Source organism: Neovison vison, chromosome 5 (assembly GCF_020171115.1).
Source record: "Neovison vison isolate M4711 chromosome 5, ASM_NN_V1, whole genome shotgun sequence".
Lineage (NCBI taxonomy): Eukaryota > Metazoa > Chordata > Mammalia > Carnivora > Mustelidae > Neogale > Neogale vison.
In genome coordinates this window covers 163,720,477-163,737,595 of record NC_058095.1, presented here as the reverse complement: position 1 = coordinate 163,737,595, position 17,119 = coordinate 163,720,477, and the positions used below count along the sequence as shown (strand labels likewise).

The 17,119-nt window shown below is 42.8% G+C and overlaps 1 protein-coding gene across 1 annotated transcript in view; it reads right to left on the bottom strand.

Moving 5' to 3' along the window:
- MYO16 (myosin XVI) overlaps window positions 1-17,119 on the bottom strand; it is a 432,663-nt gene that overhangs the window by 132,481 nt on the left and 283,063 nt on the right. The window contains exons 23-25 of the mRNA XM_044250091.1: window positions 8,503-8,578; window positions 2,688-2,863; window positions 121-201 (exon numbers count right to left, since the gene is read on the bottom strand). Coding sequence (XP_044106026.1) covers window positions 121-201; window positions 2,688-2,863; window positions 8,503-8,578 — 333 coding nt within the window. The remainder of the gene's footprint in view (window positions 1-120; window positions 202-2,687; window positions 2,864-8,502; window positions 8,579-17,119) is intronic.

Below are 17,119 nucleotides of genomic sequence, written 5' to 3'. Positions count from 1 at the left end.
GTGCACACACGTTGAGTGCTTACTTTTATTTTTCCCCAAAAATGGGGAAAAATACACATACACCCTCTACAGTTGATAAAATCAAAATCTCACTTTTGGAAAACCACAAAACCCACTAACCCTGAGTTGCGATGCAATGGTGACAGGACCTCCCCGTTCTAGTCGCTGAAGAAATGAAGAGGCTCCTTTCTTCTTTAATAACTGTCATGAAAATAAAAGGAAATAAAGCAAGAGCAATTTATTTATTGAAGTATGTAGTCCTTTATTTTTAATTGAAGTATCATTGACACTTGTTTCAAGCATACAGCACAGTGATTTTCATAGTATTTTCCTAAAGTCCACAGAGAAGAAAAAAAGCCAGCCTCCCACCCATGTGAATTCACTCACAGGACGGCACAGATCTACAGCAGACTGTAACATTCAGTACTAAAGGGTTCCCGGTGATGGTACTCTAACTGGGGACATGGGCAGCTACTTGTTAAATAATACCACGGCTGCCAGCCTCTCAAGTACACCGAAGCTGCATCCTGGCCCATCTGAGCCCTGAGGCCAAGAGCTGACTCTTGTTCAGCGGGCAACAAGCGCACGCCAGTGCCTTGCGTTGCCATCGCACGTGTTTGTCCGGAAGTGGTAGCTTCCTGCCCGGCAAACAGATAGTCGTGTGTGTTACAAAACCTGACATTCTAGCAATCACTGGTTTGTTCCCTTAAGTTAACCACAATCAATTTATTCCCATTCTATTTTTCTTGACCTTCCTCTTTTTTTTTTTTTTAACTGCTCAAAGGAGTACCTATCTGACAAATGGCAAGACTCTGTATTTTCTTCCATAAGTCATTGCATACAGCTCTTAAGAGAAAAAAAAATCATACATAGGAGAGATTAAAGGATAGTGGAAATAAAAGAAGTCAGTTGGAAATGAGGCCAATGGGGAAAGAAAGGGCAGAAGGTAATTAATTAAATCCCACCAGGGGTTAAAAGGAGCCCCAGCCACAGACATACTGTATTGCCTTTCACAAAATCACACAGACTCAGACCAACATATCTATTGACCCCAAATCATTTACATTACAATAAAGAGGTCCTGATAGGAGAAAAACATCGGATGAAACCTTCTTGTCAATATGGTATTGTTGCTGGCATGGAAGCAGCTCATTTCCTTCCACTGACATGAACCGTCAAGTTGGAATGATCAGTCCTGACAAGGGAACGTGAAAGGGGCGACTGGCCCGAGATCAACGGGTTTTCTACAGATGCCAGCCAAGTGCGATGCTCGGTCAGAGTGGGGAGACCCGCCCATCCTGCCGGTCACGGGCGTGGGTGTGCAGGGATGAAGGCAGCGTGCACAGAAGGGAGGGATGAAACACTTACGGAATAATCGTAATAAATAAATCTCCATCCCTGGAAATGGAACACTCAATTTCCCTTTCTGGGCGGAGGAACCACTGTGAATTATCTTCCTTGTGCAGTCCTTTAGGGAAAAGACTAATGGCCTCTATGCCTGGTAATGTTTAATAATTAAGGTTAAAAATTACAGTTTAGAGGTGTGTGGTGATTCTGTGCTCTTGATTTCCAGAATGACCGAGAAAGGAAGGGCTAGGAGGTTCAGTGAAATCCTCAGGAGTAGAGATTTTCCTTATGAAGGGTAACTCTTTATTTTTTTTTTATATAAAAAAAATGCCACTTTGTATTCAGTGAAATTGAATTCCTGTGTTCAGACAGTCCAGGAATGACTCCATCAAAGGATCCCTAATTGTAGGGTCCATTGGCTACACACAGACAGACAGACACACACACACACACACACACACACACACAAACGAGAGCACATACTCACTCATCTCTAATATGTTATCTACATCTTGCCACTCTTCCAAAATAGAGCTGATTTTAATTATGCTTTTATTTTAATTGGTAAGCTCAAATGCATTCCAACAAGCTACAACAACTGAATTTCTAAAATTGATTGTCCTGGACACCTTCCCAAACATATTTCTCATCTCCGTAGTTTTGGTGGCAGGCAGAGCAAACCAGGCTACCATCAGGCACTGAATCCTTAACGTTAACACATTTCCTACCTATTTCCTATTGGTTTGAGACAACTCCGCTGAATCTGTAGTTCTGTTTTATAAATAGAACCTTTATGTTTTAAGGATAACCACACTTGTGTCGGACAAGTACACATTAAAACTAGTATCATACAAAAGTAAGCTTAGAATCCACATGCTATCCAGAAAAAATACTTCCAGCCCCAGAAACATACACACTGTCTATAAGAGAAACTACAATTTATTGTTTAGAGACCTAAAACCTCTGAAGTGATTAATGTCGACAGAATAAGGTAGCGAAGTTTATTCCCTGGAAAGCTACTGTCTGTGCAGTTTACTTCCCATTCATCAAAAGGACAGTCACCGAGACAAGGCACAAATAGGATGTTGCAGAGACAACCAATAAAATCACTAATGTCCTATTTGCTATTGAATTTTCACTCTACTGCACTCTCCTCCACCGTCCCCTCTCTCTTAAGGTTATACTTCTGCCAGGATCCTTTTCATTACTTTTTGAAATTAAAATATCAATTTGTTTCCATCGGTTTTCAGAATTGCATTTAAAAAGAGAGAGAGAGAGAAAAAAGTAAAGGTACTAAGCGGACTTAAGAACAACCAAACAAGAATCAGAGGAACTCCTACCTTACTGAGTTCTAGATAATTCCTGTTTTCTCCAATAATTGAAGAAGCTGCCGTTTTCTTACTGAGCAGGGTGGATTTCTGTCCTTTGAACTTAAAAGAAGGATAGGAGGACACGAGGGATCCTGTCTGCGACAGTTTCGACTGGAACAAATGATGTATCACGACATTTTCACTAGCTAGGAAAGAAAGAAAGTGATATTGTGAGTGGCATTCAAATCGTTATGTCCCCGAGCTTTAAACACACTCCTCATTCCAGGGCTGTAAGCACTAGACATTCTCAGTGCAAGACGGAAGTGAGAGGTCATCTTTCCTTTTGCCCCTATTGTGTTTTCCCCACCATTAATCCTACCACTTGATGAATTCTGACCTTCTCTGTCCTGACCAGGAGTCCTAATCTGTGTCCCTGTGCTCTACCTCAGCACTGGCCCTTGGCCTTCTGAGTAGCCCTTGTGACTCTCCTAGCCTTGGGAACCCAGTCTTGCCTGCTTGGGTCTACAGGGTTTCAATTCTCTTGGCCAAGTCATGAAGACCTGTGGTTTCTGCCAGCAGCTTCCCACCCCAGAAACACAAGTCCCAGGGTCTAACCCAGCTCCCGGTATATGTGAACATTTGTAGGGACCCTGTTCCATTTGCTAGTACCAGTTGTTAGGGAAAACAGTTCAGCTACAAAGATAAAAAGCCAATGTCTTTTACATGTGAGGTTATACAAATTCTATTAAATTTGGAATCGTATAGTGAAAACCACATACAGCAGTGAGAGCTCTGTAAGACACCTTTCTCATGTTACCTACATTTGTATTTACACAATCCTCACAGTTGAGTTTCCTTTCCTACAAAATGACCATGACATACCTAGTTTGAGGGCGATACAGGGATAGAATGTAAAGTCGTGTGCACATTGTTTAGGATCTTGTGGACCCATCAGCTAGTTAGCTCTGTTGAGAAGCAAAGCCATTTTTCTACCTTTCCCACACCCAGATTACTTTGCTTGTGCAGACTAACATATTTAGTGACAAGGCATGTAAAGGAAAGTCACTACATGATAAACTAGGCAGAAGTGTCAGAAAAGGGAAGAACAATTGAGGAAGGCAGGAAGGCAAAACGGAGCCCCGTGGTGTTGGATACAACTTAGGGCTAGCAGGATAAATTCATGATTTTTCATATAGAGCTGCACACCCATATTTTATCTACATATCTTCAGTTGTCTCATTCTGAAGGGGCCTCAGAGCAAAGACAACCCAGTTAGAAATGAGCGCATCAAGCCCTCAGACCTCAGTGTTTCTTAATACCATTCTTCTCTAAAATAAATCTAGACTTCTTGGGCACAGGGCTGATTTGGAGGCAGAGCCGATAATCATAGAACATTCTGGAAGGCTAGAATATCAGGAGGTGCTAAACAAGATCACGAGAACCTGAAGAAGAACCTCGGAGCTGGCTTGAAGGGCTGCTCACTGGCCATATCTCGAACAATGTTAGTATCAAAATAACGATAAGTAATGGATTGTGAGTCATTTAATAAAGTAAGAATCTATGAGCCCATACTACTAATAATTTAATTAGTTAATTAATGAGAAAGGGGAGTTCTTGCATTTGAATGTCACAATTGATGGGAAAATGGGGCATAGAAAATCGTGATTTTGCAACCATCAGAGAAATTGCTGATTTGGGCAAGAATCTATCATGTATGTGAGCCAGCAGGTGAATGTCTATGTGGAAGAGAACGTTGATTGCCTCACCTTCCTTATGAAGTGACAGAGAAAAACAGCAGCTTTCAATTACAGAAACCTAAACTGTGTCACCTTAACATGGCTATGTCACCAGTGGTGTTTCAAATAGTCAGTGTGTCCTATGACTGGGTTTCGTGAGGACCATTGAACTCCTCTGTGGGGTTTCTGCCCAGAAGGGGTGTGCAGACGCCAATGGGAGCCAACAGCAAAGAAGCCCAGATTGAGGGACAGTCTTCAAAATAACTGGCCTTTAGGTTTTAAAATGACAGTCATGAAAGAAAGTGAAATAAGTCAGTCAGAGAAAAACAAATACCATATGATTTCACTCATATGTGGAATTTAAGAAACAAATGAGCATAAACAATGAATCTTGGGACACTGAAAAAATAAAATTAAATTAAAAAAAAAAGAAAGTAACAAATGAGCAAAGGGGAAAAAGAAAAACCAACAAACGGGCTCTTCATTATAGAGAACAAACCGATGGTTACCATAGTGGAGGGAGATGGTGGTTGGGTTAAATAAATTAAATAGGTTATGTAGGGATTAGGGGGTGCACTTGTTGAGCACTGGGTGATATATGGAATTGTCGAATCACTACATTGTAAACTAATAACACTGTATGTGAACAAACTGGAATTATAATAAAAATAAACAAATGGGCAGAGGACCTAAGAAGACATTTTTCCAAAAGAGGACATATTAATGGCCAAGAGACACATGAAAAGATTTTCAGCACCTCTAATCATCAGGGACATGGAAATCAAAACCACCATGAGGTAGTATCTCACAGCAATCAGATGCCTAGTACCAAAAATACAAGAAATAGTAAGTGTTGGTGAGGATATGAAGAAAAGGAAATCTGTACTCTTCTAATGAGAGTGTAAATTTGTGAAGCCACTTTGGAAAACAGTATGGACGATCCTTCAAATGTTAAAAGAGAAGTATCAGGATTCCACTGCTGTGTATTTACCCAAAGAAAATTAAAACATTAATGATGTGAAGATGTATATGCCTCTATGTTTATTACAACATTATCTATAATAGCCAAGATATGGAAGCAACATAAGTGTCCCTCAAGAGACGAATGGATAAAGAAGATGTGGAATATTATTCAGCCACAACAAAGCTTGAAACCTTGCCATTCAGGACAACATGGATAGACCTTCAGGGTATTTTGCTAAGTGAAATAGGCAGGCAAAGAATACCAAATAAATACCAAACAAAAATATAAAAATAATTCTTAAATAAAGAGAAAAAACTGGTAATTGCCAGAGAGGAGGTGAGTTGGAGGAATGAAACAGGGGAAGGAAATTAAGAGGTACAAACTTCCAGCTATAAAATAATTTACACAGATGAAAAATACAAACATAAGGAATATAGTCCACAATACTGAAATAATCCTCTATGATGACAGATGGTAACTATGCTTAACATGGTACTGAATAATGTACATAATTGTTAAATCAATGTATACACCTGAACATAATGTAACCTTTTATATTAACTATAATTCAATAAAAAAATAAATACATAAGTAAGTATCATTAAAAAAAAGAAAAAGATAAGCAGAGAGAATGTCCCAAATTAAAGAAGACTGAAGAGAAATGATAGCTAAATGTAGCGACTGCTCTGAATCGGGGGAAATCATCATGGGAGCCATTGCTGGAGTGAGCAGCAAAGGGACAGGACTTGGGTCTAGATGTTAGCACTGTGTCAGTGTTCAATACTCAGACCGTTGTTTTGTAAGATGATGTCCTTTAGCTCAAGATGTATACCAAAGAGGCCTTTTCAAGGTCTCAAATGATTCAGAACACACACGTCGTGCACGTGCGCATGCACACACACACACACGCATACACGTGCACACATGTATGTCCGTACGCACATGCATGCACACACTTGCACACACAGAGAGATGGTGGGGAGTGGAAGGCGGGGTGAATGGGACGGAGAAGACAATAAAAGAAGGGAAATGAGGAAAAGGAATTGGGAAAAGGGTTTATGGGAGTTCTTAGTATGAATTTTCTAACTTCAACTTGAAATCATTTCAACATCAATCGATCATGTTGATGTTGAAATGGGAAGTGTCCCCGGAAGGAGGTCTGTAAACATTGTATCCAGTGTTTTCTTGCCAGTCCACCAGGATACGCGAACTTAGATGAATAGTTTATGAGCAAGTGTGCAGAGGCACTCAGAGACAGTAGACTTGAGACTTTATTTCACATCTCAGGCACAGGTGAGAGCACTCACTGCATTTCTGCCCGAGCTGTGTCTCCAAGCTACCTGCCTCCCTTTGGCCAGCTGGCTCACGATCCCATAACAGACCTTACAACCTTTCTCAGCTGGGAGCTTTTTGATAATAGGAAGATTTAATTAGATACTATAAACAAAGTATCTAGCAAGGTACTCAAAAATTTTTTAAATATCTATAAATTATACTCGCTTTTAACAACTATTTACCGCATCAACAATTTCACAAATTCATAAAATACTATCACAACCATACATCTTTTTCTTATATGATAGAATGGGTGAGGAACTATGGCCTGTGTGCCAAATCTGGCCCACTGCCCATTTCTGTAAATAAAGTTTTATTGGAACACAGGCATGTCCATTTGTATTGTCTACACCTGCTCTGTCATTGTAACAGTAGAGTTAAAAAGTTGCAACAGAGACATTATGGCTTGCAAAGCCTGAAGTGTTTATTTCTCTGGACCTTTATAGAAAACACCTGCCATTTCCTGTATAAACATGTAAGAATCTATTGTAAATTTTGTCTGCTTGCTCAGATGCCAAAAGAATTTAGAACTTGAAAACAAGACTCACTTGTGTTCTCTTGGAACTTAATATACACAAAAGAATGACTTTAAAGGGACTCTGTGAAGGTAAGGAGAATGACAATATCACGAACCATCACATTCTTTCTCTAAATACATATTCTATCACCTGAAATGCAAAAATAAAGAAAAAGGCATTGTGCCAACTTCAAAACCACACTATATATTAGATCTTCATACAAGATATGACTTAGATGGTAGTACACTATCAATGGAAACTCAAATAATTGGAAACTAGAAGGAAAATATTTCCAGTGATAATCAGCAGGTCAGTTATTTCCATTCCTTTCTTCTACATGCTGTCATGCCAATCCCGCGCTCCTTCGGCTAGTCTCAGCTTTAAGAGAACTCAATCGCTTTAATTTCTGAGAGACGAGCTCAGTAAGTCCCCCTGAAAAACGATCTATGGCATCCGTACCACATGATTTAAGGTAAATACGGTCCTCAAGCCAGCGGTGATTCTTTCCAGCTCAAAGCCCTCAATTTGTCTCATGAAGGGTGATCACAGGCTTCTTTTTTTCAGGAAAGATAAATGACTCAGCTCATGGCTAGCAACTTAAAGCATCAAAGATGATACATTTTAATTCACTGAAAAGGTTGTTAGGGAAAAGAGAACTAAGGGCTACAGAAACGCTATGGAGAAAGAATGACTCCAGTCGGCAAAAGTATACATACTGATACATACAAGGGCACAGCACTTAGTCCCCTGTTTTATAGAAATAGATACAAGTACATAAAGCCTGAGATTCACTAACTAGATAGAGGCTGTCAGTTGATATATACAGATAAGCATGTGTGTGTGCACATATGAATTTGTGCCCTCCCTCTACTTCGTGGGTATTAATTCTTTATAACAGAAAGTACGAGAATAAAATACCACCCTTAGGTATGCTCCAGACATCAACTTCAGTAATGAAATTCACCCTGCTGTGGCCTAAATAATTTTGGAAGCTGTATTAATCTTCATTAGTCTTCACAAAAGAGCTTCTTTATATTCATACCACTAGAGTGGTAAAGGTATTTTATATTTCTATCTGCTAAAAGCTTAGTTAAATTATGGTTTCTACTAGACTCCAAATTAGATTGTAGCCAATGTACATTGTGGCAAGATCCATTCTTTATTATTCTGGGCTTTAGAATATAAAAGATATTTCAATTCCCCTGTCGCTGGTGGCATATTGCAGAGGACAGTGTTCAGAGATGGGGAAAGAAAGAGTGTGTGGCATTTTAACCATAGGGGGAAAAACTTACTTTTCATTACAAATAGAAGATTCTGTGAGAGGGTGTCTTTATTTTTTTCAATTGCTCCAACAATTTCATATATTACCTGTAATAAAAGAAAACGGTGTGATTACTAATGTTTAAATATGGCCCCAAAAATAATCTCCTTTGCAGAATTATCTGACTCAGAGGAAGTTTCCAATTATTCACCAGAGAGGTGTTTCCGGTCTTCAAAGTTCATCTTACACCCCAGGTTGAAGCTCCTTTCTGCACATCAAACAAGGGACACCTCTCCTGTGATGATTTTCCAAGTCCCCCACTGACTGTGAGTTTAAGAGGAAATGGTGGTGACTCGTGTTTGTGCGGTCTCCCTCCATTCTCGAGGACCCTCGTCTGCCCAGAAAACTCACTAAACCGGGCCGGGGGTTGCTGCCACGCCTGGGGAAGAGGGCGTGATTCCAGTTGGAGAAATTCAGTGGTCTCTTTATTCAAAGATTCCTTTTGGATCATTTAAACAGTTAATGTTTAAAAGGAAGAAAACATGATGGGGAGCCTGGCTCAGTCGGTAGAGCATGAGACTCCTGACCTCGCAGTTACGAGTTTGAGCCCCATGTTGGCTACAGACAGTACCTGAAAATAAGATCTTGAAAAAAAAAAAGAAGAAAAGATGATACTGAATTAAACACATAGATGCAGGGCGCCTGGGTGGCTCAGTGGGTTAAGCCGCTGCCTTCGGCTCAGGTCATGATCTCAGGGTCTTGGGATCGAGTCCCGCATCGGGCTCTCTGCTCAGCAGGGAGCCTGCTTCCCTTCCTCTATCTCTCTGCCTGCCTCTCTGCCTACTTGTGATCTCTCTCTGTCAAATAAATAAATAAATAAATCTTTAAAAAAACACACACATAGATGCAGAGCACAGACAGACACACACACAGATTGGACTACCTGATTTTCTCTAAAAACATTTCTTATCTTTGCTCTTGTTATGGTCTCGTTTTGTATGGCCATTCCTACCCAATCCCACAGTAAAATTCCTGACGTACCTTGAGCACAGTGACTACAAATTGTCCAACTCCATCTCTCTGCAGCAACCAACAGAACGCCTGTCCATTGGCCACATTCAATCAATATCTGCTAAAATGAACTTAAATGTTTTGGAATATTATGACCAAATACAGCAAAACACTGTGCTGTCCATTTCATTAAAGATTGTGCTGATGAGTCTTGCATTATCACAAGATCATGCTTTGGAGCTTGTGCTTTTTGGATCGTGCGTTGGAACGTTCTCATGAATGGTACCTGTACCAGGCAATGTGGAGAAAAAGCTGAAGTTCTCCCACTGAAACTCAAGTCCAGACCTTCCCAGTGGGAGACTCCAGTCACATACCTAGGAAACCGCATCTCCACACATGTCCAAGGGCAAACACTCAACCAGGGCAGTTGGATGCTTGCAGGAAGCATGGAGCTCAGCACATGTTTCTACTTTGTATCAAATGAACAAATCTTGAAGCATGCGAGCATAATTGTTTTTGTGATAATGGGCAAACTATGATACTCTCTTTCATGTGTTAACTAATAGTCTCAAGGGCGCTCCAAGCCTGAGAGCTTCTGACCTTACTCATAAGATATGGATGGCACCATTATTGACAGGATTTGAGTTCACAGCTCAATGCAGGTTTTAGACACTGCCCATAACAGGTGGTTATTGTATCATCACAATATAATAATGCAAATGACTGAGAACGTGTTACATAAAATTGGCATTAGTGGAATGTTAACACAGGGTTCCAAAGAATTTTTTTTTTCCTGGCCCTGAACCTGGAATGAAGTCTTTCCTCAAGAAGTCCTTGCATACTTGAGGGGAAAATCAAAATGAAAGACCAACCGCCACCCCCAGACCCTAAAATGTGTACATTGTTGGTGGACTAGTCAATATTTACAGATTTCAGTGAATAGAGCCAAGAAATATACAACATATACCAAACTCCTATGTGAGGGTTTTTTTTTTTTTAATTTTAAAAATAAAATACAATCTGATTCCAAATTTGGTCTTTCAACCATGACAATTTCTTCAAGTCAATGAAGTTTAATATTGGCCTTGTCCAAGGCGATTTGAAAATTTAAATAAATGATATCCACTCATGTCTGTTTATTATGTCTGTATATAATCTGCTACCATTGCCTTAAAATATTTCTCAATGAAGCTTTTGATTTTAAGATCATTGCAGGTTCATGGGCAATTATAAGGGACACTACAGACAGATCCCATGGGCCCATTACCCAGTTCCCTTCAACGGTAACATCCTGCAGAATGACCACAGCCATCAACCCTGTTGGTAAGAGTCTGCTTCTGGGCTCTTTGCTCTGTTCCATGGTCTACGTATCTATCCCCTCACCTCTGTCTTGATTACTGAAGCTTTATAATAAGACATTAAGTTAAATGGATGAATTCTTCCCACATTATTCTTCTTTATAAACATTGTTTTGGATGCCTGGGTGCCTCAGTCATTTAAGTATCCGACTCTTGGTTTTGGCTCAGGTCGTACCCTCAGGGTCGTGAGATGGAGCCGGGTGTGGGGCTCTGAGCTCAGCAGGGAGTCTGCTTGAGATTCTCTGTTTCCCTCTGCCCTCCCCTCTCTAAAATAAATAAGTAACTCTTTTAAAAATTTGTTTTAACTCTTCTAATTTATTCACTATTCCAAATAAATTTTAGAGCAATGTTGTCTATCGATAGCTCTGTATCTAAACAAATTTTTGCTATGATTTTGATAGGAATTGCATTACACCTGCATAGCCATTTGGGAAGAAGTATGGCGATACTGCTTGTCAAGGAGAGTACTGACCATGCCGTGTTCTTACCCACAGATGTGATGTGTCTCCCAGGCAGCTCTCTGCATGCTTTCCTCATGGTTTTGCGGGTTTCAGCATACAGATTCTCCCCATTTCTGTTAGACTTTTACCTATCAGCATTTTTTATGAGCAGTTGTAAATGTTATAGTATTTTTAATTTTGGTGCACTTTACTAGTATATAGAAATGCAGTTGATTGTTTTTACATTTATGTTGTATCCTGTGACCCTGATGAACTCATTTATTAGTTCTACAAGACTTTTTTCCTCCCCCTCTTTTTTTTAGTAGATTCCTTGGGATTTTACACATAGTCAATCGCATCATCTACAAAAGGATCAATTTTGTTTCTTCCTTTCCAGTATATCTGGCTTTAATTTCATTTCTCTTCTTAGCGCACTTGCTAGAACTTCCAGCATTCTGTTTAATAAGAATGGTGAGAACAGACATCCTTGCCTTCTTTCTGACCTCGTGAGCAAACACTCATTTTTTTCACCATTAAATATTATGTTAACTGTAGGATATTTTTGTCGATGCTCTTTACCAAATTGAGGATGTCTCCTTTAACAATATTTTTCTGGGTGTTTTCATTGTGATGAATGTTGAATTATCAAATGCTTTTTCTGCATCAGTTGGTACGATCATGTGATTTTTTTTTCTTCTTTAGCCTGTTAACATGGTGGATTAATCTTGACTGATTTTCAAATTATCATACCAGCTTTGTATCTCCAGAAAAAAGCAAAAGACAACAAATTATTCATGGTACATAATTCTTTCTACATACTGTGTAATTAAAATTGTTAATATTAAAAGTCTTTTTGCGTTTTCATTCATGAGGGGTACTAATCTTCAGTTCCGTGTATGTGTGAGTATGAGTGTGTGTGTGTGTGTGTGTGTGTGTTCTGTGTCTGGTTTTCACACTGGGTAATACTAGCTTCATAAAATGAAGTGGGAAGTGTTCTCACCTCTATTTTCTAGGTAAGAGTTTGTAAGTTTAGTGTTAATTTTCTTTTAAACATTTGATAGAATTCTCCAGTGAAACCACTGGGAATGGGAACTCTCTTTTTGGGGAGATTTAAATTCTAAGTTCATTTCCTTGATTCAGTTACATATTTCATTGGGTAAATTGAGGCAGTTTGTGCTTTTTGAGGAATTGGTCCATTTCACCTAAGCTGGTGTTTGTGACAGTTATAGTTTTTCTCTCGATCTTTCTGGTGTCTGCACGGTCTCTGGTGAAATCCCGTTTTACTCCTGATAGACAGCGGTTGGTGTCTGTTCTCTTTTTTGTCCTTCTTTCTACAGATGTGTCATTTCAGGTTATCGGCAACCAGCCAGCCCTCTGTTTCATGGATTTCCTTTACTTTTTTCAACTTCGCTGATTTCTGTTTGCTTGCTTTGGTTTTATTTTGCTCACTTTTTTCCCGGTTCTTGAGGTAGGAACATAGACCATCAACTGAGACCTTCCTCTCTTCTAACATACGTATTCAAGCGATAGACATTTTCCTGTCTGCACTGTTTTCGCTGTATCTCACAAATTCAGTATGCACTATTTCCATTTTCATGTAGTTCAACACATCTTTCTAATTACTTAAAGACTTCCTTTTTGATCCATGGAATATATAGAAGGGCACCGTTTAGTTTCCAACTATTTGGAAATCTGCCGGAAATCAATCTTTCCGGTATTGATTTTTGGTTTGGTTGCTTTGTGGGAGGTAAGCCCACTCCATAGAATTCTAATCTTTCTGAAATTCTTTAGCTTCGATTTTCCCCCAGCCGGTGGTCTTTCTTGATACATATTGTGCTGGGACTCAAGAAGCATGCGTAGTCTGTTTTCACTCGTTGGAGCGCCCCATAAGTGAGTCGGTCCTGTTGGTTAGCGGAGTAGAGTTTTACTGTATCCTTGTGGAGATGCTTACAGATGTCCTGTCATGTGTCCAGAGCAGGGTGTCAATGTCTCCAGCATAAACTTCTGCTTCAGCTGGCTTCCTCTGATGCCACTCAGCAGGACGAGAGAGGCTCAGCCTTATCACTGTCACTTGGGAGAAGCCGGCTCCCCACTCAACCACCACTGATATAAAAGAGGGCTCTCTCATCTCTGCTGGGCAGAGAGGCATTCTGGTCTCCCACCCCACCCCCAACATATGCCCCTGGCTGTGGGGTGAGCAGGTGGAAGGGGCTGGCATGTGTCTTCATGGCTTCCTACAAAGCCACCACTGAGGGGGTATGAGGAGAGGGGAGCTGTGGCTGTGTTATCTCTGGGGTGTGCCCAATGTCCCAGCCCCCCACTAGGTCTCCTCTAACATTCTCTGCTGCAGTGGGGAAGTGGGGGTACAATACAAATTCAGAAACTTAGCACAAAAATCTAAAATAGGCCTATCCAATTCAAAATTGCATGCCCTAAGAGGAAAACTATATTTTAATGAGTGTGCCTTAAGGGTTTTGTTTGGTTTTGCTTTAAAAATAAGGATAGAAAACAAAATGGCCACAGCTTAATATAATATTAATCTAATTATTAATCTATATTAATAATTATTAATATTTACATGGTTATATAATATATAATTATATTATAATTAATAATTATTAATATAATTACTATAATCTAGACTAAATAACGTACTTTACTTTTTTATCCAAAAGGAATGCAAGATCTTAAAGTTAATTTCGAGGAAAGGATGGAATGGAAGAGCATTCAGTCAAGGAGCACCCCCGTCAGATCCCCAGTAAGTCTCCACCTACAGAACAATGTCCACAGGATCCTTCCACACCGGCACGTTTGCACACTACCTTCCTCCTCATTCTTGCCACTCAGCTGCCCAATCTGTCCCTTGACGGCCACCCTGCCTTGGCTTTTAGCCCCAGCTCCTCTAGCCGCCAGGGCCAAGTCTGCTCTGCAGACCCCGTGCTCCGGGGGGTCCAAAGCTGCAGGGGAGAAGCAGCAGCTGGGCAGGGGTGCGGGGTGGAGGAGACACCTTCTGGGCTCCAGCTTCGACCAGTCACGGAGCCTGGTGGTAAACATGTCACGATACTGTGCCTTCTCGTCTCCAGGACAGGGGAGGACACGTCAGCCTCTGTCTGTCCGCCCTGTCTGTCCGCCTGCCGGCCTCTGTCCAGCGGATTTTGAACATCAAGGAACAAGGCTGTTAGCCGTCCGCTCCGCTCAGTACCTGGTTTTCTAGGCAACGCCCCACACCTGCTTCTAGCGCTTGCCTCTGCCATCTTCTCTGACCTGTTCCAGAACGTTTTACAGCGCTGACCTGAGAAGGACACACGACGTTCTCTAGGTCTTCTGTGCTGAGGCCGCCAGGAAGGCTGGCCCTCTTGCGGCGTGACTACGGCGGTCAGAATCCTGTGTCACTCTCCGAAGGACCTGCCTCCGAACAGAGCGGGTCCCCCGGGAGGCGTACGGCCGCCGGACGCCCGCTGCCCTCTCCCCCTTGGCACCGTCAGGACCTCGCCGACAGCAGCGGCCTCTAGGAGGCAGAGGAGCCAACGACCGCATAGAGAAGAAACCACAGAAGCCACAAAACTCCGTGGGACGAACGTCCCTGGTTCCCGGGTGTCCCAAGGGAGGTGAGACGCTGTCCTTTCCCTAGGGGAAACGACAGAGAACCTTCTACGGGAGGGAGACAACCAAGAAGAGGCTCCGTGCACCCCAGAAATGGCGCCCGGCTTCGTGGGTCTGTGCGGCCAGGAGAACAGGGCCGGCCTGTCCTGTCAGCCGTGCCCCCAGGAGGAGGGACGGGCAGACTGCGCGGAGGGAGCAGCAGGAAGCCGGGGTGGCCGAGGCCTTTCTCGGTCGCTCGGGTCAGCTGTCTCGCTGCTCCGCCTGGCTTGTCCTTGCTGGTTTGTTATTCGGGGATGAAAGGAGAAAAACACAAACGTAGCGAATGACAGAGGCCCCGTCTCTGCTTGCGATTACCTTTTCCTCTTTTCCCTCTGCCTTCGCATAACTGCACTTCAGACTTCAGTTGTTTTTCCCTCTGAAGGACTGGAAGGTAGGGCTCGCGTGCCAACTGGCAGGGTCCCTCGGGCATGTGATGAGACGTTTACGTGCATGGGGCCCGACGCCAGTGCTCCAGGAGGCTGTCTCCACAGCCGGCGTCCTCTGGAACGAGTCTGTCCAACGAAAAGACTCCGAAGAAAACTCAGCGTTTTGCTTGTGTTTCAGCAGTTAGTAGGACTCACACCAGTGCTTCGGCCTCGGGGTCCGTGGAGGAGTGTGGGTGACCCAGGGAGTGGGGGGTGCTATTCTCCCGAAGTCCTCCCTCTGACACCCGGGGCCGCAGGACACACAACCACACGATAGATCAGCTCAGCTGTCTATGTAAGAGGGAGACTTGAGCTTTCCCTGTGGGTATGAATCACACTTTACCAAGCTGCCTCGTTTCCTGGGTCCACAAAGAAAAGTTACCCAAGGCCAGACACACGCGTTCTCCTCCTCACTGGGGGCTGTCAGGCTCCGGCTGGGTTGATCACCAGGGAAATGGAAGCCAGAGGGGAGAGAGCTTCCTCTGCAGTCAGGGCTTTCCTCTGTGCTGAGAGCAAGGGCAGGTGTGTTATCGCCCTTTGATAAGGAAGGTGCCCGGTGGCAGAGCCAGGCTCCTGGACCCTTTACCCCTCAGTGTGGCCCCCCTATGGGGGCCTGGCCTTGCGACGTGCTAGAAGGTATGCTCACCTGAGCACCTACTGTGTGCAAATACCTCCAGCATTCCTAAAAACAGGCTCCACAGTTTACCTGCAGGAGTGCATCCTCTGGGGCTCGGCACACACGCGCACAGCTTAGCCGTCCCCTGGCCCTCTTTAATCCTCATTGCCAGGAGTGCAACGAAGGACTCTGCATTTCTAACTGGCTCCGCAGCTGATCCTGGTGCACACCCAAGGATGAGAATGGCGGCTCCAGGTACCAGCAGTGTAAGCTGCCCCAGGAACTCCCTTCTCCCCCGGGGATGCTGGCAGGGAGCAAGAGAGTCCAGGCCTGGGGTTTGCAGAGAAATGTCTCCTGGGCATTCGAGATACAGTACAATGATGAGAGGCGACAGCGGCTTAGTTAAAAATCGCTGGTAAGTTTAAGATGAGGCAACATTATAATTATACTCACTACCAACCTTTTTCCTTTGGAGGGTTGGCATTTCTAAAAAGCTGTCCAGAAAGCATTTTCAAATATTTTTATCTGAGACGGCAGCAAGAGAACCCCGTATTTTTCAAACAGCCATGATTGCTGGGGTCCCCTGTGTAAGCCATGAACCGTGCTGGCAGTGGGGAGACAGAAAATGAATAAACGTGGGCTGTGGTAGGAGGGAAATGCACCCAGAGCTGTAAAGAAGCCTTCCTTTTGGGGCGCCTGGTTGGCTCAGTGGGTTAAGCCTCTGCCTTCAGCTCGGGTCATGATCTCAGGGTCCTGGGATCCAGCCCCACATCAGGCTCTCTGCTCAGCTGGAAGCCTGCTTCCTCCTCTCTCTCTCTGCCTGCCTCTCTGCCTACGTGTGATCTCTGGCTGTCAAATAAATAAATAAATAAATCTTTAAAAAAAAAAAAAAAAAAAAGAAGCCTTCCTCTTGTAGTTTCCACCCACCAACTGGAAACACACTTATGGGACGCGGACGGTGACCATTAGCTGAGGGCACGACAGCAGCATGACTCTGGAAGTCAGTTTCTTGTTTTTACAAGGTAAAGTTCACCGAGGTCAGTTCCCACTAAAGTCTGGTGACATTGCCAGCACAGCCCACAAGACACAAGGTTATTTCAAGGGAAGGGGAACACGCTACCTATGAACTCGGGAAATGGGCATGGGTGGGTGTCAT